The sequence below is a fragment of the Rhinatrema bivittatum genome, chromosome 3 (genome assembly GCF_901001135.1).
Source record: "Rhinatrema bivittatum chromosome 3, aRhiBiv1.1, whole genome shotgun sequence".
In the NCBI taxonomy this organism is placed as follows: Eukaryota; Metazoa; Chordata; class Amphibia; order Gymnophiona; family Rhinatrematidae; genus Rhinatrema; species Rhinatrema bivittatum.
The window spans coordinates 197,799,278-197,816,006 of record NC_042617.1 but is presented as its reverse complement, the minus strand read 5'-3'; the positions used below and the strand labels follow the sequence as shown (position 1 = coordinate 197,816,006).

The 16,729-nt window shown below is 45.2% G+C and overlaps 1 protein-coding gene across 6 annotated transcripts in view; it reads right to left on the bottom strand.

Annotated features, from left to right (window-relative positions):
* The window catches only part of SLC22A3 (solute carrier family 22 member 3), a 265,603-nt gene extending 260,104 nt beyond the window's left edge, over positions 1-5,499 (bottom strand). For 3 of the 6 annotated variants that reach the window (XM_029594093.1, XM_029594091.1, XM_029594090.1), the window contains exon 1: positions 3,576-5,494. In XM_029594093.1, coding sequence (XP_029449953.1) covers positions 3,576-3,986 — 411 coding nt within the window. In that variant the 5' untranslated portion in view covers positions 3,987-5,494. Of the gene's footprint in view, positions 1-3,575 lie in introns of all 6 variants that reach the window. The other 3 variants (XM_029594094.1, XM_029594088.1, XM_029594089.1) reach the window with 3 other exon arrangements.
* Between the last annotated feature and the right edge of the window lie 11,230 nt (positions 5,500-16,729).

Sequence of the window (16,729 nt, the reverse complement as noted above, 5' to 3'; positions counted from 1 at the left end):
CCATACAATATGTTTAAAACTAAATACAAGTAAATGTGTGCATTTTATGTAAGTTCACACTTTTAAAGTACAATAAGTCTCTGAAAATATTACACCAGGCCTTAAGACACCAATACATCTCCTATTAGGAAAACGGACCAAGTCAGGCTGCTATAGAGTCCTACACAGAAACTACATGCCAGCAGAAAACCTCACCTGAATCACGTGCTGTCCCTCACCTAACATAGAATAAAGAGACCAAAACGCATAACAAGAAGCATGCAGACAAAAACTGAATTGGAAACTGCAACAAGCCAGAGTCTCTGTATGCAGTGTAACAAAGGAAAAAAGAAACATCACACATCCTTATAAAACAAATCAAGAAATATAAAATCATCAGCAGTAAAACTGTACTAACAAAAAGAACATATTTCGAAACAGCTGATGAGTGGAATATCCAATAATTAAAAACTCATATAAAACATTTCCAGATACCAACAAAATATTTCAAAATAGCAGACACAAAGATCCAGTAATGAAAAATAATAAGGATACAAAAATTTTTTTGCTCTGCATACCTGGGAACGTTTGATATCCAGGTGTCCTGAGATTGTTCTGAATTAGCAGGAGGTGGGGTGGTTTGCTTGGAACTTTCTCCTCTCTCAGTCACATACCAGCGCTCTCTCTCACACTGGCTCTCAATGACACACCTATACACACATGCTCTCAGTCACTCACATATACAAATGTTTTTTCTCTCTCACTTATATAGGCTCTTAATTACACATTTACACACATGCTGTCTATCTTTTCACGCTTACACTCACACAGGCTTTCAATCACATAAATACATGCTGTCTTTTTCTCTCACACACAGACTCTCATTCACATGCTTACAAACATGTCCTCTCTTTCTCTCATTTACACACAGGCTCTCAATCACATACTCACATGCTCCCTCACCTAAATCAGCTCTCAATCACACACAGACACACATGGTCTCTCTCTCTCATTTAAACACAGGCTCTCAATCACATACTCACATGCTCCCTCACCTAAATCAGCTCTCAATCACACAGACACACATGGTCTCTCTCTCTCATTTAAACACAGGCTCTCAATCACATACTCACATGCTCCATCACCTAAACCAGCTGTCAATCAGACACAGACACACATGATCTCTCTCTTACTTATACACACAGGCTCTTAATCATACATACACATGATCTCTCTCACACACAAAGGATCTCAATCATACACACATACTCTTTCAAACAAACAGGTTTTCAATTACAAACTTACACATACAGGTTCCCAATGGTAAACTTACATTCATGCTCTCTCTCTCACAGGCAGGATCTCAATCACAGACATACTCTCTTTCACATATACAGGCTCTCAATCATTCACATACATGCAATCTCTCACTCACACACACAGGATCTCAAACACACATGCTTGCTCGCTCATTCACTCTCTCTCTCCCCCCCCGGAACTCGCGGCAGCAGCAGCCACCTCCCAACGCTAACCTCCTTCATTTTCAGCCCTCGCGGAGGCGAAGGCGGAGTCCCATCGGCCGCGGTTGAAGATTTTCATTTTCCTCCGAGCCGCGCTGCAGTCTTCTTCCCGCGCAGGCACCCGATGCTCTCCACTTCCTCTTCCGGGCCGCGGGAAGAAGAGAGCACCGGCGTGCTCTCTTCTTCCCGCGGCCCGGAAGAGGAAGTGGAGAGCATCGGGTGCCTGCGCGGGAAGACCCGCGCAGGCACCCGATGACTCCAGCGCTGGCACCCGGCTGACACCCGATGACTCCCGCGCAGGCACCCGGATGACTCCAGTCGGCGTGTTCTCTTCTCCTCCCCCCCGCGGCCCGGAAGAGGAAGTGGTGAGCATCGGGTGCCTGCGCGGAAGAAGAGACCACGCTAGTGTGGTCTCTTCTTCCCGCGCAGGCACCCGATGCTCTCCACTTCCTCTTCCGGGCCGCGGGTGGGGGGGAGGAGAAGAGAGCACGCCGGTGCCGCTGACTCCAGCTGTCCTGCCGCGTTCCGCCCGGGCTGACAGCATTTTAAGCCCGGGCGGCGGAGGACCGGGGAGCAGCTGGGTCAGCGGGGAACCGCGAAGTATGGCGACACGTGTCTGCGAGCCAGATGCAGCCCTCAAAAGAGCCATATCTGGCTCGCGAGCCATGGGTTCCCGACCCCTGATCTAACTTGTTCTGTTTTCCAGTTTAGTTTGTCTGTGCATTTCTGTGTATATTTTATCGTCCCTTTATTCTGTATTTGGTGACTCACCAAATTGTATGTGTAATTGGGTACCCATGGGCCAGTATGGAGAAAAATCCCCCGGGCCACTATTTTCCCACAATCCGCCCCCGGCTACTATGGCATTGATTGTAAAAAAATTTAAAAAAGTAGCAGTCACTCCCGGAAGGCCAACTTTATTGAGGCAGTTAAAAGAAATGTAAGTTGGGGTTGTTTCCGACAAAATCCCCAAATCAATGTAGCTGCGAGCAAAATGTAAAAGAGATATCACAGACCTAAAGAAGAGGGAGCCAGAATGCCATCGATCCTACCATCAACTGATCAATTTCCCAAGCCTCTTATTTACCCCCCACCTTACCTCCCAAGTCAACTGGAAGGTGGTGGCACTTACCTATGTCAGCTGGCTTCAATCTGACAGTCTAAACTGCAGTTCCATCAGATCTCTTGAGGCTTATGTAGTACTGCGCAGTTTAAACATAACCTCCAAATTGGAGCCAGACACAGGCAATTGCCACTCTCCTATAGTTGGCTAGAAGAGGAGGAATGCAAGATGCCCGAGGATCATTCATGGGATAAGGGGGCTCCACAGTGTTCAGGTTCCCTCTTCTTTGGATTCATAGTGCCAGGGAGTGATATTACTGAGGCTGCAGTTTGGATCTTCAGCTTTCAGAGTCCAGTAGGAGACTGGAATGGGGAGGAGAGAGAGAGAGAAAGAGACTGCTTCTTGGGGGAAATAGGAGTGGATATAAATAGAAAAAAAACCAAAAAAAGTTCCCTCCTCAGTAACAGGCAACAGGTCTATTATAAAATTGGATCCCTGCTGATTTCTGTTTTACCAACCTTGACAGTGTCCTTCCAAGTAAAGTACTGCAGTAACAACACACACAGCAATGTTTGGTTAGTTAATCTTTTGTAAAACTCTTATACAATCTGCATCTCTAATAAATCGTCCTGTCAGAGTTCCTCTACTCTCTGGTTTTAGAACTTTAATTGGGGAGAGGGGTCAAAATAATAGTATACTCACAGGAATAATCATGCAATGGACAGGCATTGCCTGCTGACAAGACGTACTTTGTGCATATATCAAACTCTTACTGATGGGGTTTTTTTTGGGAGGGTGGAGGAGGAAAGGCAGGATTGCAATATTTAGACTACACAGAAGTTTCAAAAAGCCATACCAGCCTAATTAAACATTCTCTGCAATTTTACAGGTTGTACATTTGTAATGGAATTTGTGAGCTGGCATTAAAAAGACAATTTTCAAAACTCTATAAGCAAATTAATGCAGTAAACATGCCCACAAATGTGAAAAATGAACATTTTGATTTCTCTTACCTCACTGATAATAGTAGTATGGGTCTCTTCATAAACCCAGTCATCTTGGCATGCTGTGAGTGGCACGCTGTCCAGGCTGTTATTGGAAAAATGGAGTAAAGGGTTGACACAACTCACAGAAGTGCTGTTCCATTCTACATCATATCTCTGACACTCAGCAGATTTAGCTGTTGACTTTGCGGCAGGTGCAGTGTAATTCCACTCCTCTCGTGGGGTCCACCCACAGTACCGGCTTAGTTCAGCTGCTCCAGGGCTCCGGCACCAATAATTCTCAGGAGTTCTACCCAGAAAAACTATTCCAGCAAACGAGAAAGCAAATGTTATGCCTGTCAAACACAAGAGTAAAAAAACTCTCTTTTGGAAGCTTCCAAATTCTCCTGCTTCTTCTAAGACCTCATCGAAAGTAGGCATCTTTCTTTAAAGAACTGCTGCAGTCTGAAAGGCAGCTGGTTTCAGATTTCCAAACTTTCTGACAGCTCCTGGTAATTCTTTGAAACGTGCTTGTGCTGTGTATGCCCAGCAAACTCTCTCCCTCCCTCCCTCCGTCTCTCTCATACGCACAAATGAATTCAGTACTAGGAGCAGTGCTGGAAGAGCGCGGTTCCTGGTAATTCTTTGAAACGTGCTTGTGCTGTGTATGCACAGCAAACTTTCTCTCTCCCTCCCTCTGTCTCTCTCATACGCACAAATGAATTCAGTACTAGGAGCAGTGCTGGAAGAGAGCAAAGTACTGGTGCAGTAGTATATGCCAAATAATGCCAAGCCTACTGCACATAGCAGTTGAGATTGCGTGTAGAAGGCAACCACATGAATCCTAAGAAGAGTTGTGCACTTTTCTGTCTGTCGGGAATGTTAAACAGATTACCAAAGATCACATTGGGACCTACTGGGTGAAGAAACAGTTTAATCTAGCACAAGACAATTGAAGTTCAACTTTATGGTCACTGGAGGTGGGTCCTCTGCATCCAGTGTTCCTGATTTTCAGGGGCAGTCAATGTTTTCTGTTCCAAATCCGGTTTTCACCAGCAGGATGTTCAATCACATTAGTACTGGTATTTTATTTTTCAGGCTGAAAACTGAAAAACCAAACAAACAGGTATATTTTTGAAAAAGAAAACAACTCATAAGCATCTGAACATGAGCTCCTGGCAGAAGACCAGGTATCAGTCTCTCCAATGAAAAGTCATAACAAACACTCTTAGGGACCTTGGATAGCAAAACCCCCAAATCTCTCCAAGCACAAAAACCTCTTCAGACTTCTCTTCGGCTACTGCAAAACCCACTTCAGTAGGTAGAAGAGCAAAACAGCACCCTGTTCCCAGCTGGGGGGGGGGCTTCCTCCTGACAACAAATCCGAAAAGCCAAATTCTCTTCCCAAAAAAATCACCACTCCTCTTATCCCTATTGCCTAAACCGGGGGGAGGCCTAGTAACAGAATTATCACAAACGTCACCTCAGACCTCTCCCCCCAACTCAACATCAGCTCAGCTCACTCTCTGCTCTCTGCATATACTCAGTCCCAATATATACTGCAAGCTGACCAGGAGGAGTTGTCTGTCACTGCACCCAGCAGTTTTTTTTTCTGCTGGGGAGCTGGACTGAACCAGAGGTGCAAAGAAGCCATCTACTGCCACAAACCAACAGCAACCAGTGTCATTGTTTTTTGTTGTTGTGATCTCCGGGGATTTCCCTCCTACGGTGCTGCAAGGTATCAGGTCAAAAAATAGCGAGTTGATGGGACCTAGTAGCAACGGTCCACGTTTTCAGCGCAGCGGAGCGCCGTGACTGGAAAGCAAGTGAGGCCCCTGCCGAAATGACAAGGCCGCCGCCCTCACTGCCTGTCTGCTCTGCGCCTCTCCCCGCAGCGGGGCCGGGAAACTGAGGAGCTGTCGAGGTGCGCCCGCCCACGCCTGAGAGGAAGCACCGCGGCATGGGAGAAACGGCTGGAGCAGGAGCGGTTGGGGGCGGGCGGGCCCGCCCGGGCCCGCCCCCGCCCACGCCTGAGAGGGCGGGCCCGCCCCCAACCGCTCCTGCTCCAGCTGGAGCAGGAGCGGTTGGGGGCGGGCCGAGTTGTGCGGAGGCCGGGCCTGGGAGCCCCAGAAGCAGCGTGGCCGGCTCCGGGGGTCTAGCGGCGTACCGCTGCGGGAGAAGAGGCCAATGCCGCCTCCTCAGCGGGGCCTGGGACTGGGTGCAGAGAGACCAAAGCAACGCAGGAGCGCGGCAGGTCAAGGGGATGAGACCAAGCTGCATTGTTGTTAGGGCGAAATAGGACCTGTAACAGACACAGCAACTGGCCGGTCCTGTTGTAGAGTCTGCTTTGACTGGCAGTCCACGGACGATTTACTCAACCCTCCCTTGTTCCAGCCGTCTCACTATGTCAGCCCCTGGACCGAGGCTTGCTCGTGGCCATGGCTAAATGTCCCGTAGGGGCTGGCAGGTGTGGCCAGTTCTGGATAGGCATCCCTAGTGACAGTGCTGCATCATGTGTTCCTGCTCAATGGTCAGGTTCAGTGGCACGGGTTGGCCAGTATATGTTGGCACCTGTAAGAAGATGTTGAACCGTCATGAACTTGAGCTTCATGATTTACCTTGGTCATTCTTTTGTTAACTCAGTGTTAATCTCTCTTTTGCCTTCTCTTCATTCCAAGTTGCATTTTATCCCTGTTTTATTGTAACTGCTACCTTATTCTTCTATCACATGTTAATGTTTTTAAGTTATTAAGTATTTATTCTGTTGTCACACCTTGTTATTTGTAAACCGGCATGATGCTACTCCCATCGCGAATGCCGGTATATAAGAAATTTAAATAAATAAAATAAAATAAATGTTCCAGTGTAACCAGATTTAAAAAAGAGCAGAAGCACTTAAGAGAGGGTTTGCTGTATGTACGTCATATGTTTTGGTTTTCTCTTGCAGGTCCTGGGATATCCTCATGCCCATGACTTGAGTTTTGTTGGGACTATGGATTGTAAGTACATTTTGAAAAATAAAAAGGAAAATATTTAAAAAAAAATTACAAATGTTTAAAAAATGTTTTGTAAATGAGGTTTTCACTGATTTACTTTGACACCTATGTCTTAACCAGTTAATTCTTTTCCAAGTGGGGTTCCCACATCTGAATCCTCCCATTTCCTAATTATTTTTCTTGTAATGCCACTTGTTTCCTGGGGCTACTGTTTTGGTGGTTTGATATTGAAGAGGCAATGAGGATAGATAAACTAACTTTTCCTTCCCCAGGGTGGTGTGAAGGCCCAGTATTCCCTATCCAGCCCAATACTCAGGGAGCCTCTAAAGGGCCATGGTATGGAGCAGTACTCCAAAGTATCTCTCCCTGGAAAAATTGATATTTTGGTAAAATTGTGTGTGTGTTTAGGAGGATAATCAGGCTTGGGAGAATATGCCAGAGGTGTACATTCATCTCCCTGCTGGTAGTATTTTTCCATGGACTGGGTGTCTATCAGAAGTGGGCCTGGATGTGCCAAAGACTGGGAATGAGATGCCAGATGTGAAGGTTTGAGGGAAGGTTGGTGACAATCAACCCCCACCTCCCCCCCCCCAGATAGCTACAGAAAATGTACCAAGAAATGTTGAATAAGATATTTTAAGGTTTCCCCTTTGGAGAACTAATGAACAGTATGGTAATGGATATGTTAAATATCTCCCACCAGGAAATCTCAAGATGTGATATAGCAAGACTAGTAAAGTCAATGACATGTATTTTGTGTATATACTATATTGAATGATGGTTGTGAAAATTCCTTACAGGTTAAAGTATGTACTGACACAACCTTCCTCTGGGGTTTAGTGCACACCTAGGTGATCAACTTAGAGAATACCATCTGCATTCTTCATCTAAGTGCTGCATTGTGGGGCCAATGCAATAAAATGCTTACAAAAAAAGTGTGTCCATTACGGATGCATGCATTTTGAACGCGCGTTCAATCTGTCATCTTTGCCCTGGATGCAGTATTCAAATTAAACAGAAATGAAAGGTGTGCGAAAAAGGCCCACGTTGTTCAAAACAGAGTGTCCATAGCTCCACACATTTTATTGCATTGAACATCCATATAGCATCACATGTGCAATATGTGGACACATATATCTGTCAAAGGCTTCTGTCAACTGTAAAACAGTAAAATTTAATTTAAAAAGTAATATTTTGAAATCAACTTTGTTCCCTCTAAGTGACATTAGCATGTGCATCATAATCCTATCCACAAGGTATATAAATCGCTGCTGCGAGGCAAACTTTCCTTTTGTCCTCAGTTCAAATTGGACCTGTACTTGCTACACTGTTGTGAACTGGTGCCTTGAAATCATGCGGATTTGCTATTGCAGATGATCGACTTAACTTGCTTCAATTTCTTCATTTTCTAAAGATAAGAGGTGGTTGCTTTCTGCTTATTTGTATGTGTGCTGATTTGTTCCTTGTTTTTTTAGATTATATGTTACCCTTTCTTGTCTGTGGGCAACGGATGCCTCCGGTACTGGAGAAGCAATTGGGCGACCTTAAAAGGGTTACGACACTCAATTCTTGGACGTCGGTCAGTAGAAGACATCCACAGAAATGTTGAGGCCACCATAAATCACTTTAGTGATGCCCAAGTCTTGGACGTCGATTAAAGGCCCAGGTTTATGCGTTGGTACAAAGCCCGTTAAAGGCATTCAAGAATTGGTCGTCTATGAACTGGCCTTTTTTAAGGACACCCGATATACTGAGAAAGGAGTTGGGTTTGGGTGCCCGTTAAAGATCTCTTTCTTTTTTTTTTTTTCCCCTGCTTCCAGGGTAGCCCTTCAAATTCCAATGATAGCGAGTTATCCTATGTGTCCATGCTCTCTGGGAGGCCTATGCCTTTGATCTCAGAATGATTGCTATGTGTAGTATATCACTAGGAATTGTTTGGAAAGATTCCTTGTTTTTCTCATGTAGCACAGTCTTTTTGAAATCACCCATAACAGGTGTACTGTGCTTTTGTTCCCTGTCTTTACAGTGATAGCAATCAAGTGAAATGGAGGACAATAGCCACAATGGAAATGGCCCAGTGGATGGACAGCTGAATGGAAGAAAAAGAAAGTTTCTTCAGGAGGGTAGACGGGCAGCTGCGCAGGAAGTGCAGGTAGACCCCAGTGGTCTCTAATGACCCCTGAAGTGTGCACGTGATGTGCACTTTTCTGATGCCAAGAAGGAGCAGCTGTGAGAACTACACGGTGCTCTTCAGATCCAAGTCTTCCGCATCGGCTAAGAATCAAATTTGGGCGCAGATTGCACGAGAGGTCAGTCTCCAGGGGGTCAAGACATGGGATGTGAAGCAGATTTGGCACCACTGGCATGACACCCGCAGGGAGGTTAAAGAGAAGACTGGGAAAATCGAGGCTTCATGGAACAGGAAAGGTGGTGGACCTGTTTGAACTGACATTGACTCCCCTGGAGGAGCTGATAGTGTCAACTCTGCGCCCAGAGGTGGTAGATAGAGTGTCCACACCCGACGGATGTGACACATGGTGACCAGAAGGTATGTTTTTTGAACTGATTACCATGTTTGCATTAATGTTTCTTTTTTGGGTGCTTGGGTGGTTAACACATGATAATTAAATATTGACTCTCTTATCCTTTCATGCAGCTCCACCTTTGAATAACATGACCAACCAGAATGTGGAGTATGGTGTAGAAGGAGATTCAGAATCTCCTTCCATTCCGGAATTCCTGTTCCCAGACATTTCTCATGAGTATCCTCCCACCAAAAGCCAATTGGTTGAGGAGAGCCAGCTTGAGGAACAGTGAATACTTCACTTGAAGGAGGACACCCTGGAAACACAGTTGGTAGAGACTACAGGGGACCCTGTAGAGCAGCAGGAAGAAGTGGTTGGCATGCCCATCATTTGCCTTGATGAGCTGGCCAATAACATGATGACCAACCTGATTTCACAGCAGCAGGGTCACAACACTACTGTTGCCGAAGGGTGGCATGACATCCACTCAGTTCTCTAGCAAATGCAGCGTGAGAACGCTTTATCAAAAGCCTTCTGGTCACCGAACTGACAGTGATACTTTCTATTTTCATGTAGATAAGCAGCATGAATTAGCCATGCTGTCTGGGGCGTCCTCCGGGCGGCTAGGTGGCAGAGCTCTCATAGAACACTGAGTTTTTCAGTGTGGTGCGCCTGCGTGAATATTCCCACGCTGCCCTGGTCTCCTCAGTCCGTTTTTTTTTCCACGCGCCTAACTGCACGCGGAACTCTTCTCCTCAACTTTTCTGCTAAAAAAAAAAAATTGATTTCCATCGACATGCCACGGCCACCAGGATTCAAGTTTCGCAAATGTGGCAAAATTATGTCGGTGACTGATGGACACACCAGATGTTACATTTGCCTCAGACTAGAACACAACCAGGTGATCTGTAGGGACTGCGGACGCATGTCCCCCCAAGCCCAGCAGCATTGGGGTAACTTGCTTGATGCGGCGATTACTACCCTTAACCAATAAGCCTGATACTTTACTTTTGATGCAACTCCAACATTACTTTGTGCTTCAATGGCAGGGATGGCAGGAAACTGGACTCAAGCAGTGACCTTGGTGGTCTGTGAAACTGATAAGTGTGGGAAACTCATAAGTATGGGAGCTTGCTAGGCAGACTGGATGGGCCATTTGATCTTTTTCTGCCATCATTTCTATGTAAGGAACCAATTAGAGAGGGAGCTGTTTTAGATTTAATTCTTAGTGGAACACAGGATTTGGTGAGAGAGGTAAAGGTTGTAGGGCCACTTGGCAATAGTGATCATAACATGATCAAATTTGGACTAATGACTGGAAGAGGGACAATATGTAAATCTGCAGCTCTAACACTAAATTTTCAAAAGGGAAACTTTGATAACATGAGGAAAATAGAAAAAATTGAAAGGTGCAGCTGCAGAGGACATGGACATTGTATTTTTAAACAATCTTAGAAGCACAGTCCAGATGTATTCCATGCATTAAGAAAGGAGGAAGGAAGGCAAAACAATTACCGGCATGGTTAAAAGGTGAGGTGAAAGAGGCTATTTTAGCCAAAAAAATCCTTCAAATATTTGAAGAAGGACTCATCTGAAAAAAATAGGAAAAACATAAGCTTTGGCAAGTTAAGTGTAAAACTTTGATAAGGCAGGCTGAGAGCATTTGAAATGAAGTTGGCCGTAGAGGCAAAAACTCATAATAAAAACTTTTTAAAATATATCTGAAGCAAGAAACCTATAAGGGAGTCAGTTGGACCATTAGATTGATCAAGGGGTTAAAGGGGCTTTTAAGCACGAGAAAGCCACTGCAGAAAGACTAAATGAGTTCTTTGCTTCTGTGTTTACTATTAAGGATGTTGGAGAGATACCAGTTCAGGAGTAGTTTTCAAGGGTGATGAGTCAGATGAACTGAACCAAATCACTGTGAACCTGGAAGATGTAGTAGGCCAGATTGACAAACTAAAGAGTAGCAAATCATCTAGATCAGATGGTATGCATCCCAGGGTTCTGAAGGATCTAAAAAATATTTTTGATCTATTAGTTAAAATTTGTAACCTATCATTAAAATCATCCATTGTACCTGAAGACTGGAGGGCGGCCAATGTAACCCCAATATTTAAAAAGGGCTCCAGGGGTGATCCGGGAAACTATAGACCAGTGAGCCTGACTTCAATGCCAGGAAAAATAATGGAAACTATTCTAAAGATCAAAATCTCAGAGCATATAGAAAGACATGGTTTAATGGACCACAGCATGGATTTACCCAAGGGAAGTCTTGCCTCACAAATCTGTTTCACTTTTTTGAAGGGGTTAATAAACATGTGGATAAAGGTGAACCACTAGATGTAGTGTATTTGGATTTTCAGACGGCATTGGACAAAATCCCTCATGAGAGGCTTCTAAGAAAACTAAAATGTCCTGGGATAGGAGGTGATGTCCTTTCGTGGATAACAAGCTGGTTAAAAGGCAGGAATCAGAGTAGGATTAAAAAGTCAATTTTTTTCAGTGGAAAAGGGTAAACAGTGGAGCACCTCAGGGATCTTTACTTGGACTGCTGCTTTTTAATATATTCATAAAAGATCTGGAAAGGAATACGAGTAAGGTAATCAAATTTGCAAATGATACAAATTTATTCTGAGTAGTTAAATCACAAGCAGATTGTGATAAATTGCAGGGAACCTTGTGAGACTGAAAGATTTGGCATCTAAGTGGAAGATGAAATTTAATGTGGACAAGTGCAAGGTGATGCATATAGGGAAAAATAACCCATGCTGTAGTTACACGACGTTAGGTTCTATATTAGGAGCTACCACCCAGGGAAAAGATCTAGGCGTCATAGTGGATAATACATTGAAATCGTCAGCTCGGTGTGCTGTGGCAGTCAAAAAAGCAAACAATGTTAGGAAGAGAATGGTAAATAAAATGGAAAATGTCATAATGCCTCTGTATCGCACCATGGTGCGATACAGTACTGTGTACAATTCTGGTCACCGCATCTCAAAAAAGATATAGTGAGGTTAGGGCTGTTCAGCTTGGAGAAGAGACTGCTGAGGGGGGATATGATAGAGGTCTTTAAAATCATGAGAGGTCTAGAAAGGGTAGATGTGAATTGGTTATTTACTCTTTCGGATATTAGAAGAGCTAGGGGGCACTCTATGAAGTTAGAAAGTAGCACATTTAAAACAAATCAGAGAAAATTCTTTTTCACTCAATGCACAATTAAACTCTGGAATTTGTTGCCAGAGGATGTGGTTAGTGCAGTTAGTGTAGCTAGGTTTAAAAAGGTTTGGATAATTTCTTGGAGGAGAAGTCCATTAACTGCTATTAATCAAGTTGCCTTAGGAAATAGCCACTGCTATTACTGGCATCAGTAGCATGGGATCTTCTTAGTGTTTGGGTACTTGCCAGGTTCTTGTGGCCTGGATTGGCCACTGTTGGAAACAGGATGCTGGGCTTGATGGCCCTTGATCTGACCCAGTATGGCAATTTCTTATGTTGTTATGGGTAGTAATAGATAATTGTCACATTTAAATAGGATTAGCATGCCATGGGCGCTATTCACTATGGGGTAGATTTTCAAAGGGGTACGTGCGTACCCCCCGAAAACCTACCCCAAACCCCCACCCCCCCTGCGCGCGCCGAGCCTATTTTGCATAGTCGGCGTGACGTGGCGTTTTGGGGGCGTGTCCGGGGCGTGGTTCCGGCCAGGGGACGTTCCGGGGGCGTGGCAGCAGCTCCTGAACCAGCCCCCGGACCGGAATATGGAGTGCGGCAGCTGGCCCGGCGCGCGCAAAGTTATGCCTGCTTCGAGCAGGCATAACTTTCATGATAGAGGTAGGGGGGAGTTTAGATAGGGCCGGGGGGGTGGGTTAGGTAGGGGAAGGGAATGGAGGCAGGCTGCGCGGCTCGGCCCCTATGCGCCGAGTTTGTGCTCACGTTATGGACTCGCTAATCCCGATATTGCTTGGGAGCATGTTTAGCATGCCAAAAAATGTGCGTCCAACCGCACGCTCAGCCCCACACTAAATGGAGCACCCATTATTGTATCGGCCACACATGTGTCTTAATTCCATCTTCTCTTTCAAGTTCTGGGTAGTGAAAAAAAATCAACTTCAGAGTCTATTCCCTTGACAGTGAATTTTTTTTTGTTTGTTTGTTTGTTTGTTTTGACAGAGGAGAATATCAGGGATACTTTGATCCTGTGGCACCATGAGTGGTCTTAGCATAGCCAGAGGACAGATTCAGGCTGGACTCTGGCAGAAATCGTGCATAAACTTCTTTATTAGTAACAAGAAAACAAAGAAAAGCAGATCTGCTATTCTTCACAGTTCAACAACACAAATGTAGTATTACAGCAGTTTTCTCTTTCTATAGTTTTTTTTCTCTCCCCTAGGCCTGGCTAGTTATACGCTTTCCCAGGTACCTCTGCCCAGGACCAGGATTCCATGCTCTTTTAGGTTTAAGGTGGGCTGGGCCAGTTCTCTGGAGCAGCTCCTTTAAGGTGCTCTGGGGTTTTCTCCTGTATACCTCTTCACATACTCTCCTCCTGAGCGCAAACCTGTTAGGTTGAGCACTTGCCTTTATTAGGGGTATACTCCTAAGAAAATATATGTTCCTATTTTCTTTCCCACTCTTATACTGGGGCTGTCTAATCTTCTTGGGTTTTTCCTTCCCCACCCAATCTGGGGAATCAGTTAAAGGTTTACTGGTTGTCCACTGTTCCTCCTCTTGTCTCAGTAAGTTTCTTTACTTTGTCTCCTTTGTCATTGGTTAACACTGCAATATGCCAGATCCAAAGGGTCTTAAAGTGGGAATAATTATGCCCCAGAACCACTGGGTAAGAGAGCTCGGGGAACATTCCCAGCTTTCCCCTGGCTTGCCTTTTCATCATTGTCAGCACCACCTGGTAGGTGAGATATTGTTGCTATCCCTATACATACAAGCAAGTATTGCTCTCTTCTCATAACCGACGTAATCTTTACTCCTGGAGGAATTCTGTGCAAAAAAATTTAAAATTCTGCACACACAAACTTAAAATTGTGCAAAATTCTGCATATTTTATATTGGTCAAAATAACACAATTTACTTGATAATCTTTAAGTACTTACATTTTAAATTAATACATAAAGTTATTATTTATAGATGCAGAATTTTAAATATTTTGAGCAGAATTTCCCTAGACATTCACTGTAAGAGTGTCCATTCCTCTCGCTCTCCCTACTCCCCTGGCCACTTTGCCCTTTCAGGCCCCAACTTCTCCACCTGCCAGTATCTCTCCCCTCCACCTCTAGCCTCAACCCCTTCTACTCTATTGCCACTCCCAGAGATTGACTCCGTTCTTAGTAATGCCCCTCTCACAGGCTCCCTCTGTTTTTCTCTCACACACACGCTCCCTCTTTCTAGTGCACATACACACGCTCTCATACAGGCTTCCTCACTCTCTCATGCATACACATCCCCCCGTATACAGGGTCCCTCTCTCACGCATACACCCTCACACAAGCTACCTATGTCTCTCATGTACCCCTTCACTTGGGCTCTCTCTCTCATACATACACAATTCCTTCACACAGGCTAGCACCCTCACATATGCAAGATCCCTTTTTCATTCAGACCGGTTCCCAGTCTCTCACACACATACACACTCCTTCACAGTCTTCTCATATAGGCTTCCTCTCTCTGGCACCCACACTCAAGCACCCCCCCCTGCTCTCTCACACCCCACTGCTTTCACCTCCCTTGCTCTCACTCACACCCTCTTGCTCATCCCCCTGCTCTCTTTCTCTCTCCCCCCTCCCTGTCTTCTCTCTTACACACATACACACACCTCTCTCTACACACATTCACTGGGGCCTTCATCTATGCCGCAAGCGGAGCGCGTCCTGAAGTACGTGGGGCCTTCATCTGTGCCGCAAATGGCACACCTCCATTCATGGCATGCAGGGGCCTTCATCTTCGCTGCAAACTGCACACGCTCCATTCGCAGCATGCTGGGGTCTCCTCTGCCATATTCTGCGCAGGGGGGAATTCAGCGTAAATTCTGTGCTACGTAGTAGTGCAGAATTCCTCCAGGACTAAATCTCTGAACTAATACCATCTTAATGAGTGTCTTGTTGCAGCCTGAATCTTTCAAGGTTCACGTAGGACAGTCATCCAATTCCACTGCGATCACAAAATTAGATAGTCCCACATGTGGACTATCTACCAAATTACAGCTTTGCATCTTTGCAAAAGACCGGGCTCATTCGAGGCCCCACTGTTGAGCCTCGCATTGGGAAAAATATTTGACATATTCTTCCATTCTATAATGGGAGTATGCCTGCTGGACTTTCTCGGCTTTGACTTCAGTAGTTCCTACAAAAGATTTGTTTGCCTCCTTCAATTGATTTATTTTTATTTATTTAAAAACATTTCTATACCGTCTTTCACAAATAAAATTTGACCAAGACGGTTCACAAAATTGAAATATAAAAAAAACAAGATAAAAATAAATAAATATTGATGGCACTGTCACTTGTGTCCGCATTCTGGATCTTCAAGCCATAGGCAGTCTTTGTCAGCATGGTCTTCTGTCTTACAGTAGGAGCAAGCCTGTAGGCTCTGTTCTCCTTTTACTTCTCTGCTTCCTACAAAAGGGTTCCTCGTTCTCTTCTTTACCTTATAGTCACTATTCTCTCTTTATGCTTCCCAGCACAAAGCGAGTAGAAGGGCAAAACTTGTTTACGCAGGCCCCTTCCAAACCAGCAATCATCCTCCCTTGGAAGGTTTTCCTTTGCTTTTGGGTACTGTAACCTTTGGTGCCAGTTGGGTCACCAGGCTGACCTCCATTGGTTTGCCCTTTTCATAGCAACAGTCCCCCTCATTTCCCACAATTGAAACAAGCAGAGAAGCCTGTTCTTCAAGTACAAAAGCAAGTTGTCCTGCTCTGGGGGGACTATTGCTGAGGTCCTGTACTCTCACTGCTGCAGTAGGAAGCCTGTGCGGGTTATCTTTCCAACTTCTGCACTACTTCTGGCCTCGGCTGAGCCTGATGGAACATGTTGCTACTTCCAACACTTTCTCCAAGGTGAGCCCAGCCTATCCAGGAACTTCTCCAGAAGGATCTAATTAGCTGCTTTGACACCTGTCTTCGCCACTGGCTGTAGCCATTTCCATCTGACAACTTTTAGCCAATGAAAGAGGCTATGTGGTGAGTACCTAGGCTGTAGGGTACTCCTTCGGAGCTGCTGCAGTAGGTCTCCATCCTATAACCTGCTCTTTCCAGGATGGCGGTTCTGACTGTGGAATAGTTAGCTCTTCCATTGGGATTGGTCACTTGGCTCTTGCCGGCTAGTAGGTTTTCTAGGTACATAAGTCAAACTGGCTTCTGGCCAACCTGTCAGGCAAGAAGTTCTTTCACCCCTGCCTTCATTTTAGAACAGGAGATGGGGGGCATGCCGGCATCACTGTGGTTTGTATTGCTTGTGCCAACTGATTCAGTGTCATCTGCTGTTGGTGCAGCAATGCCAACTGCTGGTCAAACTGGGAGTGCACTGCCCTCAGTTTTTCTGCTGTCCCTCAGTAAGGGCCTGTATTACTCGCTCCATTTTAGTCCCCTGGCTCTGGTACCACAAACGTTGGCTGAAGGTCTCTGACTTGTTCCGGAACACTCAAAACACAACTT